Raw genomic sequence first — 11,536 nt, 5'->3', positions numbered from 1 at the left:
TCATAAAATAAAGTTGAAAATAAATATAAGATAAAGTTGATAATAATTTTCATAAAGGTTATAAATGTATATTTTATAATGTGATTATTTCAGAACTTATCAAGAGACACGGTTTATCTTATCAAGGGAGATGTGCGTCGTGCCAAGTTGCATGCAGTAAAGTATTTTTATTAATGTCATAAATATATATAGATATATTGTGACAAACAATAACATAATTATTATCAGAAAAAAAAAATTATATAGAGATAGAAAGAGAAACGGAGAAAGAGGAAGAATAAATTTTATTATTTTTCAAATATATTTTTAAAACATTATACTAAATATAAGAAATTATTAAAAAGAATTATTAACAATAACTATTGTGGAATATTTCGAAAATAACTTTTACTTGAAGAACTTCTTGTTTCTGAATAACTTTTATCTTGCAACTTCCGCAGATGTGAATCATTCCGCAAGCATTATTATATCCTGCATTAAAAAAAGGAAGCTTTTTAAAATCATATGTATATTCTTGTATTAATAGCATATGCATTCAGGAGTCTTTATTTTGATTCGACAAATTACTCTACAATTTTTTGCTATTGGGAGAATGTAATGTGTAAGGAAATTAATGCGCACACATAGATGTCTACTACTTGACAAATACGAGCTTGATACATTTTCTTGTATTCGTCTCTATCCTATTTGCATCCGTTTCTCCTCATGTGCTATTAAATTAATTCGCAAGTCTACCTTTGTATATCTTTCCAATATTAGAAACGAAATGGTATGACCCGAGGCAGAGCGCAAATTTTTATTGAAACGAAATGAACGAATGAATAGATGGTCGAATGCTATCGATTCCGCTGTTACCTCTCATTATTGTATCTCTACAAGAGAGAACGCATCATTAAATCCGGCCTTTTGCTGTTTCGTGCAGGCTCGCCGCGCGCTTACACTTCTCCGATTATATCCGCACGGACGCATCGCGTGGCACGAGGTCAGAATGAAATTTTTCCCTTTAAAATGTTACCTGTACACCCGACGGCGGCGGATACCTGTAGGTTGGCCGATTACAAAGGAATCAACGGCGAACAATTGGATTTCTCTGGTCGAGCAACGCCGCATTCCCGAGGGCGAAAGTTCATGGGCGCATCCAGAAATTCGATTGCCTCATGAAGGAGCAGCACAGGCGGAGGACGATACTGCAGATTTTGCCGCAGCGCATTATCTAGCTACATTTCTCGTAACGAGTGCGTAATTTTTGCGTAATATATTATCATGTCAGCGAGATTGCATCAATTTTGATAAGACAGATACACTTCATTGATGAAGAAAAAGAAAGACTGGACGTCTCTTATATATTTTATTCCAAAATTCATAAATTTCGAGATAAATTATAATTATAAATATAAATATAAATCAATAATTATAATTCATGAAAATTTATTACATTCAAATTAATAAATATTGGAATGGAACTTTACCTCAACTTGTTCTCGGTACTATTTGTTCGATGCAAAGTTACATTAACCGCGTCAAGTTGCGCTGTTTAAGTTGATCAACCGGCGTTTCGAAATACTAATTGCCACGTAACTCGTATCCGACAAGAATGCGAATGAGGGAGTATAGCACACGTACTACTACACACCGTCCTCTCCTCATTATCGTAACAATTGATTCGAAGCTCTTGGTCCGTGTAATATTCGATATTGCGTGCCCGCCAATGTTTAATCTATTCTCGCGCCGAACGCGAAACAGCAGTTTCGATCTCGATTTCGAGCTCTCACCCTCGAGGGACCAATAATCTCTCAGCTGGACATTAAAAGCCAACGGCAATGCGTTGCGACGATCGGCGATGGACCCCGCGGCACACGATGGAATAGCTCCCTGGTGGCCCCGTTAGAGTCGCATTCATCCCCTAGGAAGAGCGAGATTGCGCGGAAATCCCTCGATTCCTGCGCGTAATTTCGTCATTTGGCCGACTTTACGAAATTGCGCTTTTTCTCCCCTACGACGGTCGTGTTATTCGACGAGAGGAATAAACCACGAGCTTCGTCAAGTTGGCTTCTTTAGAGGAAAATTTCTTGAAGGATTAATCAAACGAACATTGTAATGTTGCTTTGCGACAGAAAGGTTTTTTTTTTTTTTCATTACAATGGAGATATTTTTATTTAGATAAGCACTTGTAATTTATCTCGATTTATCTCGAAAATATGATAACGTATATCAGAAACTTTTCTCTAATTTCGCTAATATAAGAATTTTTAATTTTTCCGATATATTTTCTTCATATTATTACACGCGGAAAGCCTAAAACTTTTTTACGCAAAGTTAAAATATAATTTCTCAGAAACATGTTGCAAGAGAAATAAAGATCTTGTCTCTCATTTTGCCCTCTGGAGCGTCCACGAGCGAGAAACGGCGTAATTCTGATAATTGCCACGCATTACGCATGTATGTACAAAACGGCCGACACGCACGACGCGCGACACGTGTATCTTGTATATAATTTTTCCCTGCTACTGGTTTGGCCTCATCTATTCTCTTTTTATGCCGGCATGGCATTCCAAGACTGCATCTGCAGCACGCAAATGTGTCCCTCGAGGGCTCATCAAAGCGTTGCCCAAACGCACCTTGCCCATATGCACCTTCCTCGTTTCTGTAATCTCGATCATTACCCGTGGTACAGTGGCTCGTACTGATATTGTACTCTCGCGTTCTCCGAGATACTCGGTATTTCTTTATTACCGTGCCATTACGCGAAATTGCCGCAGATAGAACTGGAAAGTTGACACCCCCTTTCCCCCGCGTCTGCAGTTAATATATTTTAGCGATAAATAATGGTAAAAAAAATTTATATATTTTATACTTTATGAAGATAAAGTGTATAAAACGAGCAATTCTCGTATCGCAACTAATATGTGACTATGCCAAAAATATATTGATCAAGATATGCTTATATTGAAAAAAAAAATTTTTTTCGCAATCACATGTACGTTCCGTAAAATTGCAAAATATATTAATTTTTAAAAGTTTTAAAGATAATGTATTACGTATTATAAAATCACGCAAGCAAGGATTTCCAGATTTCTTGGAAAAGGTAAATGTCGAGATTTCATGTACGATTCGGTTTCGATTTTTATTTATTCACAGATTATGTAAAAGAGAAAAATGCGCGCAGAACAGTAAAATATGCTGTTATCAAGCAGGTATTCGTATTCGAATCAGCAGATGCATGAAAATCGATATCGTCTTGCGGAAAATCGGAGAATAGTTTTTTTGCAAATCGGAAGGCTGCTTCTCGTCAGTTTTCTTTCAGGTCAAAGCGCAGATTCGAAAATTCCGTGACTCAGTCAAAGACTAAAGGCGAGAGAATTTCATTTACGTTCATTCCGAGCGTTGTTGCTTATCCGAACGATGTAAAATTTTCGAGGAACGAACCAATCGCGCGTATACATATCTGCGTTCCGTGCGGATAGTGAGGATCGATACGGGAGCAGCGTATCGTATCGTGGAAAAATCTGTGGAAAAAAAAAATTCGAGGGATCGAGATGCCCCTTTTCGGAGCCGACTCTCTTTGAAGTCGCGGGACAGTACCGTTCGAGATTTCGGGATTCCGGCGTCGCGGTACCAAAAGAGCGAGAATTTCACTTACGTCGTCGATCTTGGCTTTATCCGGGCCGCGTAAAATTTTCGGGAAACGAGTATAGACGCGCGCGCACATACACATACATATATATATATATACATAGATGTACGCATACATTGCTAGCTGCATATTCGAGAGAACCCAGGTGCACCATCGTGGACGATCGGCGGCATGCGAGAAGAAGCCGGGCATTGCCTTTCCCTTCCAGCCCTCTCACGTGCCGTCCCTTTTTCTTCGTTTCGCCGGCATATCGAACACGATTTTTCAAAGCGACTCACGTCCTCTCAATGTGTGATATGCCTTTCAAGCGACACGAAGCCAAGGGAGACACGTACGCGCGCCGCGTGCTATCTTATGCTCGACCAGTGTTATATATATTAATGCATATTATTCCACCAAAGAAAAAATGAACAAGCCTTTTTATCTACGGATTTTTTCAAAGCCAAATGTCAAGCCGACTTTTCCTTAATGTCAAGGGACTAAGAGAGAAGCTATCTTTTATTGAGAATAAAAGATTCTTTGAGAATAAAACTTCTCAAAAATGTAAACGGAGTTAAAGATCAAATTTTTTTGACTACAAAAACTTTAAAAGTATATTTCAAAATTATTATTTTAAGTCATATAAATTGTAAAATCTTACGATGAATAATGAAAGAATCTTACAACAGATAGAAAATAATCTAATTCCAGTTCTAATTCAAGTTGATCGAAATTTGCAGATGAAAGTCAATTCTCATAAATGACAGATAAAAAATATTCCAAATCAATAATCATAAAGAGCTTAATCTATTTATTGTTTCAGAACTACTCCTTTCTCTAATTGATAAGTATATTTTTTTCTCTAAAAAATATAAAAAACGAAGAAAATTTCAAAGACATTACGTACTTGTACTATTAAAAGGAAGGTAGAATAGCAAAATTTCTATATCTCCTATTCGAATACAACAACACGATATAGTCAACGCTTAAGCAAATATTGCTCGTATTTGAAGCGTGTAATTCAAGCAACAATACAATCCCATCATAGTGAATGCACGTAATTAGAAGCTTTTCTCGGTACGCTCTTTTGTCAAGATCATTGTCGTTCGGAAGAGAGAGACGCGCGCGTGCTGCTTTCTACAGATAACGTCGGACGTCTGCAGACAATCCCATGTTGAATGCCCCCGTCATTCGACATGGAAGAGCATGAAAAGTATATTCTAGCCCTCTTGAAGATTTTCTTTCCTCTGTGTGAGAGAGCGTGTTTCGAGTACTTTTGTGCGACGTTACACGCGCGATGCTGTACCGTATTTATCCCGATTACCAAAAATATATCCCTTTATGCTTTTATCACGATTCATGCTTTTCGAAGAGAAAAACGCAATAAAATATAAGATGTAAGCAAATTTACATCTTTTAGTAATTTGATAGCGACGAATAGATATGCATGTCCGAGTGATATTTTTACACAATAATTAATAACAGTTACACACACACACACACACACACACACACACACGCACACATACACAATATCATAATGTAAAAAACGGTTCGATGAAAATGCAAACTCCGTTATCATCTCTTTTTGTCGAAAGTCTTGCAATATGCATGGTCACGCGATAATTGCACATGCGTTTTTCAGATACACGGCGATAACTGACGACAACGATGATAAATTCATTTTTGCTATCGTACACGTGAATGCATGCACGCAGACAGTGACAGATGCACAGCTGAGAGATCATACCTATATATCGCGGTCTTTGATTTTCCACAGCTGCCGAATCGCTCCGCGAAATCTGAATTTTTATACGAAGGCAAAAGTGAAAGAGGGTAAAATCACCCTGTCAAAGGCAAGCATATTCGCTCCAGCGCGGGACCGAGTGATTTATATTGAAATAACACCGTCAGGTAAACGAATAGATTGACGGATAAGCCGGCATGCGAGTGTGCGTTTGGCACGTATGTATCTGCGTGCGCGTATGTGTACGTTTTATCACCAGGATGTATACGATGAAGGATATATATATATATATATATTTCCGCGAAAGAGTGGCTTGGCAATGTTCAAGCTCGCTGGAATAGCTGGAGAATTGCCTTGAGAGGATCATCCTTATTTGGAAGTTGGATGAGAATCTCCCATTTTCTTCAAAACGTTCTCGAAATATATTGAAGAAATTCTCAGATCGCCGATTGGAAGATGACCCAAGATCTTAGAGTTGACATTGATAAGCCGCAATCGAGCTGAACAAAAAACAGATCTAAAGTGGATCTGACATATTTAAAGATACGGCTCGATTTATTTCGGAGAATTCGTGGATATCGGAGCCAGTTTGGCGAAGATAAAATGCACGTGTACGCATACAGTAAGATTGTTCAAAACCCACGTAATTTTCAAACTGATACAAATGATTGAACTGCATTTCAAATGTGAAATTTTAATTAAAACGTGATATCTCTTTGCGAAATCATTTATATGTATTTAAAAGTTAGAAGGCGCTTGTCAAAAACATACACACTAGAATCTTGTTCTGATCGCGTATATATTATTGGATGACTACAGAACGATGAAATAAATTTTAAAAAATGTTTTTTTAAATGTCGAAACTCTCCGTTACCGAACAATAGCATTCCTATATTATATGTAAATTTCTGACTTGCAAGTACGCGTGTACATGAGCGACATGATAGAAAATGCACATGTATGCGGATACGAATGCGAGGCGGATTGGGATACGACTGCGGATACAAGCTGGCTGTTAGTTTAGCTCAGTTTAATTTAGTTTAGTTTAGTCAATAGCTCAGCCCGTTATTGTACTCTGACGCTCGACGTGCTGGCGAGTACCGCCGAAGGACCACCCACTTCATTTGCATACCGGGTGTGCCCGCGTAAATACACGACTCGGAAAAGTCTGCCCTTGGCACATCAAAGGGACAGCGGCGCGAATTAACAATCCTCCTTCCCCCCCTCCTCCCAAATCCCATCCCGCCCGCAAACAAAACCGGCGAAATATCGGCTTTGAATGTGACGTCATTGTTGCGCGTTTAGAAAGGTTGCATCTTGGTGCGCGTTGATGAAACGCGGTTGTCGACCCAGCTCTTGATGAAAAGCTCTTCGCGAGTCTCATGAGATAAAAGACAATAACATTCTCGATCTGAATGAAGCAAATTTAACAGTCGCTTTCGAAAGGACTTTTATTCACAAATGTTAGATATCTTTATCCTCTATTATAACTGTACGCATTTTTATTAATTTAATCAATAATATACATGACGCAAGCATTGCTTAACAATTCACTGTTTACAAAGAATCACATATAAAATAGTTCATTCTCTGTGCAGCTATTATATTCGTATATATACATATATCTAATTCCACTTAGCGATAAAATGTATGCAAGGATTTTTTAAATATTGCGAGCCGTATATAGTTCAAGGAACGATGCAAAAGTAATGCGAGACAGCAAGCCATCGCTTAGAAAACCATCAAGAAAACAATTTCATTATAAATACTACAAATATATACTTTTGAATAAAATAATACTATCTATAACAAAAATCTCAATACATTGATTAATACGTCACGATAAAATTAATGAGTAATGTTGAACAGTATAAACAAATAATAGAATAGCTTTAATATATTTCAATCTGTTAAAATGTATAATTGATACACATATCAAGATTTGTATTATAGATGGTGATTTGTATTAGATTTGGCAAAAAATTATCAAAGAATTAAGAATTATGAAGTATCTTATTGAAAGCATTATAGGATGTCTCAAGATCGAATATCAATTGTCTGACCTGAGTATCAGATAATTCATCCGAGGCGGACATATTGTCAAGAGTCTGTAACCACTCTGCAACTTTTTCTTTGCCATCAAAATCACTTGGTAATATACTAAGACGATTCATGGTGTCCATTAGATCCCTTAAATCTGGATGTAACTGATCCATGGCTTTAATTTCCAATCGTAGTTTATCCATAAGTGTGATAAACAATGAAACAATGTCTGCGATGCATTTAGAAGTGTTGCCTTTGTCATCTTTTATTGTAATTGGTCTGTCCTCTTTGATTCTCTCGAGTGCAGCTGGACAATCTAATCGGAATGCTCTAGTAAAAGAATCAATTGTTGGAAATTGATCGCTCTGTACCTATAATAAAATATGAAATTTGTTACAATCAATTTTCTTGTAAAAAAATATATTTATAAATATTATATACACATATTAAGAAATCCAAGAGTATTCAACTCTCGCTTCATATTTTGCATACTGACCTGTTTAAATGCTGCTCTATATTGTACTAACAATTTGCTGCACGCCGCTGTGTATTCCTTTGGCGTCACGCAATCTCTGATGTAAGCCTTTTCCAAATGTTGCAATGTATTTACCACAGCATACAGATCTGCTTGATTGTCGTGCTTCTCTCTCTCCCGAGCATTTTTGTAGAGCTTAACTTCTTCATATAATTCGGGGCGATCCTGAGCTATCGACATTATTCTAAAATTGTAAGAAATATATGTCAAGCATGCTACAAGATTTCTTCCAAGTTTGGTTAGATTAATAGCAACAAAGATTAAAGTTAGCACATGCTCATTGTTCAAAGAAATTTCAATTATTTTTCCAAAACAAATGCTTGGTCAACACTCGAGAGACTTGTAGTTTAAACTTAAACTATGTATTTAGTAGTTTGATGAGGTTTAAATGTCAAGTCATTTGACAGATCAATGATAACAGTGTTTCAAAGAAATATAATTTATTACTCACTTTTATGATAGGCAGCAGTAGGTTGTTAATGTTATTTGATTATTCACGATAAAAATTATGTAAATTATAGCAGAACGTTAGAAACAATAAGTTTTCAACTCTCTAATAGATGATAACCAAACAGCTTTCCACGAAGGGGAAAACACAAGAGGAGAATCATACAAAATACAGAGCCATCTCTGGTAAAAAGAAGTCAACAGTGATCAAAGAGATCGCAATGATCGATTTTATCTGTTGTGAATTAATAACTCAAAAAAAAATTTATTTTATAACATTTTACAATCGCAGATAATTTAAAAATTATCTCTCGTAATTCTTTAATAAACTATAAAAAAATTACATCATATACAAAATATACATTTCAAACAGTTATCTATGTGAATAAATTGCAATTGCATTTCAATGTTATCACTAAGAAAAGAAATAGAGAAACTCTGTAATAATCGTATAACAAAATTATCACATATATAGCTACTTAAAGTTATAGACAGTAGCAGCCATGTTTAAAAAATATAAACAATTATTATAACAACTTAACTGTGCTCTATAAATAGCAGAATTCTCTTCAATGTAATGTATACTTTTCCAAATATATACGAAATATATCACTAAAAATCAAATATTTGTTGCATCACATCAGGTTTATCACTGCTAGGTTTTCTCGCACAGAATGGTAATTCTCTTCCTTCTTCTATGCAGGGGCAGCTAAACTCTTTGACAATTCGTTTCTTACGTTTATGCAAATTGTCCTTATTTCTAATAATATCAGGTACTTCGCGATTTTTGTTTATACTTATATATGTTGCTTCTAAAGTAAGATTATGCTTATCTAAAATGTTCCAAGGTGGATAGACATTTATCACTATTTCCGACATCATTTTTAACGTACCAACAATATCACAGACTAGCATAATTGTTATATTCCTATGCAAAAATTCCTTTGGTTGTGCTTGAACATTATGCGACTCTGCCTCTACAATTTCTATGTCACATTGCAAGAGATTAAAACAATCCTCAATCAGGGTACCTTTCAAAAATTGATTGCCAAATTGCTTTGTACAACTGTGTACAAATACACTGATGAACCGTGCTGATGCAGCATTGTGCTCCTTATTCATTCGATGACGCCATATACGAATGCTGGATACCTGCGTATTAATCAAAGATTGCAGCCTTGCAACCATGCTTCCTCTGAAAAGAATTCAATATTAATATAAATTGTGTTTAATAATAATATAAATCAATAATAATATTAATCATGTAAACTGTATGTTTTCTATACTTTTTAGATCTGCGACGTTTTTTTCCAGAATCTAGAAGATGCGCATATATACTTTTGTCTGGAGATTTCTTCGATGGAGTAGTTATAGTACTAATAATAGCATCGGTTTGAATTGACTTATTATCTGTCTTTTGGGTTGTTTTAAAAGATGGTATTTGAGAAATCCTTGCAGACAGTGGTGTATTTTCATCCTGTATCGTTTCATCTTCTGAATAAGTTTTGTCCAAATCATTGGCAGCTAATTGTAAGAATGTAAATGGCTGTCTCAAAGGGTTGAAAGATTCATTTGGTATCAAAAGCTGAGATATTTTTTCAGTTTCTTGTGTATCAGCATCCTCTATGAAATTGCTCAGATCATTGTTGCTACTGCTTTGTGTGTTGAAAAGTTCATTACATACGTCATCTTTGATATCATCACTTGTATCTATTTCTATGTTTAGAATTTTCTTATCAGTGTTATTACTTGAACTATCTTCAAAGTTCAATTCATCGTTTGCGAGTGATAGAAATATCTGTCTACATTCTACTGAACTTTTTCCTGCATCATTCAAGAATGGAACTGTTTTAACATTCTCTTCCAACTTGTCATAATCCAAAGATATCTCTCTCAGAAAACTATGATTATTATCGAGTTCTATTACTGGATTTATATTTGTACTTGTGACTTTATTATTGTGTAATTTTAAACATTTTGGAGAAATGCCGTCCTCTGGTTCATGCTGTAATTTTCTTCGCTTTTCTTTATAATGTATATTAAGAACAGGAGATATCTCGTCAGCAACTTTTTCTACACAAGGTGGTGTGCAATGGGTCTTGCTGAAATCTTCCTGTTGATTTTCCTTCATCTCTCCATTTCTAAATTCTAGCTTAGATTGCAGCATACAGTCTGCAGAGTGCCTTGCATTCTCCTGGGAATTATCCACCTTTTTCACTGTAGCGTGTCTATTTATACCGATCTTTCTCCTAGATCGCTTCCTGCTACCAGCGAGTATCGGCGATTTCTTGGAGGCCTTAGTCGACGATGTCGCGAGTACGGGGGACAATTGGGACAGATCATCGCTCGATGTTACATCGTTCCCCTGAGTCTCGAGCCACACGCGCACGTAATCCCTCTTCTCCGTGCACGGTATGTGAGCCACATTCTGATCAATCACGAGGGCGCGATTCGGGGCGGAACGTTGCACCGCGACGTCGAGCTTAAGGATCGACTTTCCGAATTTCAAACGCCTCACGTGCCTCGGCTTGACATCGCACGATGTATCCCTGCTGGAATAACTATTCGATTCCACGCACTCCGACATTGCGAACAAATCCAATTATATACAGCCTGCTTTTTGCGATGCAAAATTACACAATCGTGCGTGTATTACACCGACGTAGTCGTGTGACTCGTGCCTCGTGCTTACTCTAAGCACTGCCATTTTATCGTTGCCATGACAATCAGTCTGCATCTCTGGACCGTTGCACCCTGAGCTCTATATCAATGACTTGAGCAGCACGCAAATTGCACAATTATATTTGAATTTTTGTTTTTTATATTAATTTAATTTATCTTCTCTTGATTGTAATTAATTGATTCCGATATTATTTATTCTAAATTTTTTTTCGTATGTTTCCCAATCTGAAATTGCAAGATATTTGTTTTATAAATTTGTATTTTTTTTTTTCAGCAGTGCTTATTCATTATCACATCAAAAATTCAATAGAATTCACAATTTTTATTAGAAATCAAGATCGCAAAGAATTTAATAAAATTTTTTTAACAAATTTTATTTATGTATAAAAATAATGACAGCGTAAATATATCTTTTTATTGCCATGTTGTATTAAATGCTGCAGAAACATAAACAGATATTACACTTGCT

The 11,536-nt window shown here is 36.1% G+C and overlaps 2 protein-coding genes across 5 annotated transcripts in view; one reads left to right on the top strand and one right to left on the bottom strand.

Annotated features, from left to right (window-relative positions):
- The window catches only part of LOC126851032 (organic cation transporter 1-like), a 54,690-nt gene that overhangs the window by 20,556 nt on the left and 22,598 nt on the right, over positions 1-11,536 (top strand). The window contains exon 1 of one of the 4 annotated variants that reach the window (XM_050594590.1): positions 5,509-5,527. The exons of 2 other annotated variants lie outside the window; for them this stretch is intronic. The gene's annotated coding sequence lies outside the window, so the exon portion shown is untranslated. Of the gene's footprint in view, positions 1-5,508; positions 5,528-10,780; positions 10,798-11,536 lie in introns of those variants that run through there. One more of the 4 variants, XM_050594589.1, reaches the window with a different exon arrangement.
- On the bottom strand, positions 6,845-11,091 carry LOC126850966 (uncharacterized). The gene is made up of 5 exons (XM_050594457.1): positions 9,672-11,091; positions 8,999-9,580; positions 8,786-8,800; positions 7,900-8,122; positions 6,845-7,774 (listed from the first exon to the last, which is right to left on the bottom strand). The coding sequence occupies exons 1-5, from the start codon at positions 10,970-10,972 to the stop codon at positions 7,355-7,357; spliced, it is 2,541 nt and encodes an 846-aa protein (XP_050450414.1). The 5' UTR covers positions 10,973-11,091; the 3' UTR covers positions 6,845-7,354.

Source organism: Cataglyphis hispanica, chromosome 7 (assembly GCF_021464435.1).
Source record: "Cataglyphis hispanica isolate Lineage 1 chromosome 7, ULB_Chis1_1.0, whole genome shotgun sequence".
In the NCBI taxonomy this organism is placed as follows: Eukaryota; Metazoa; Arthropoda; class Insecta; order Hymenoptera; family Formicidae; genus Cataglyphis; species Cataglyphis hispanica.
Note: the sequence above shows the minus strand (reverse complement) of the source record. Positions and strands in the feature narration are given on the sequence as shown.

Coding starts and splice junctions, on each gene's coding strand:
- LOC126850966 (XM_050594457.1), bottom strand. CDS start 10,972: ATGTCGGAGTGCGTGGAATCGAATAGTTATTCCAGCAGGGATACATCG. Junction 9,581..9,671: donor AAACGTCGCAGATCTAAAAA/GTATAGAAAACA, acceptor AATTCTTTTCAG/AGGAAGCATGGTTGCAAGGC. Junction 7,775..7,899: donor ATAGAGCAGCATTTAAACAG/GTCAGTATGCAA, acceptor ATTTTATTATAG/GTACAGAGCGATCAATTTCC.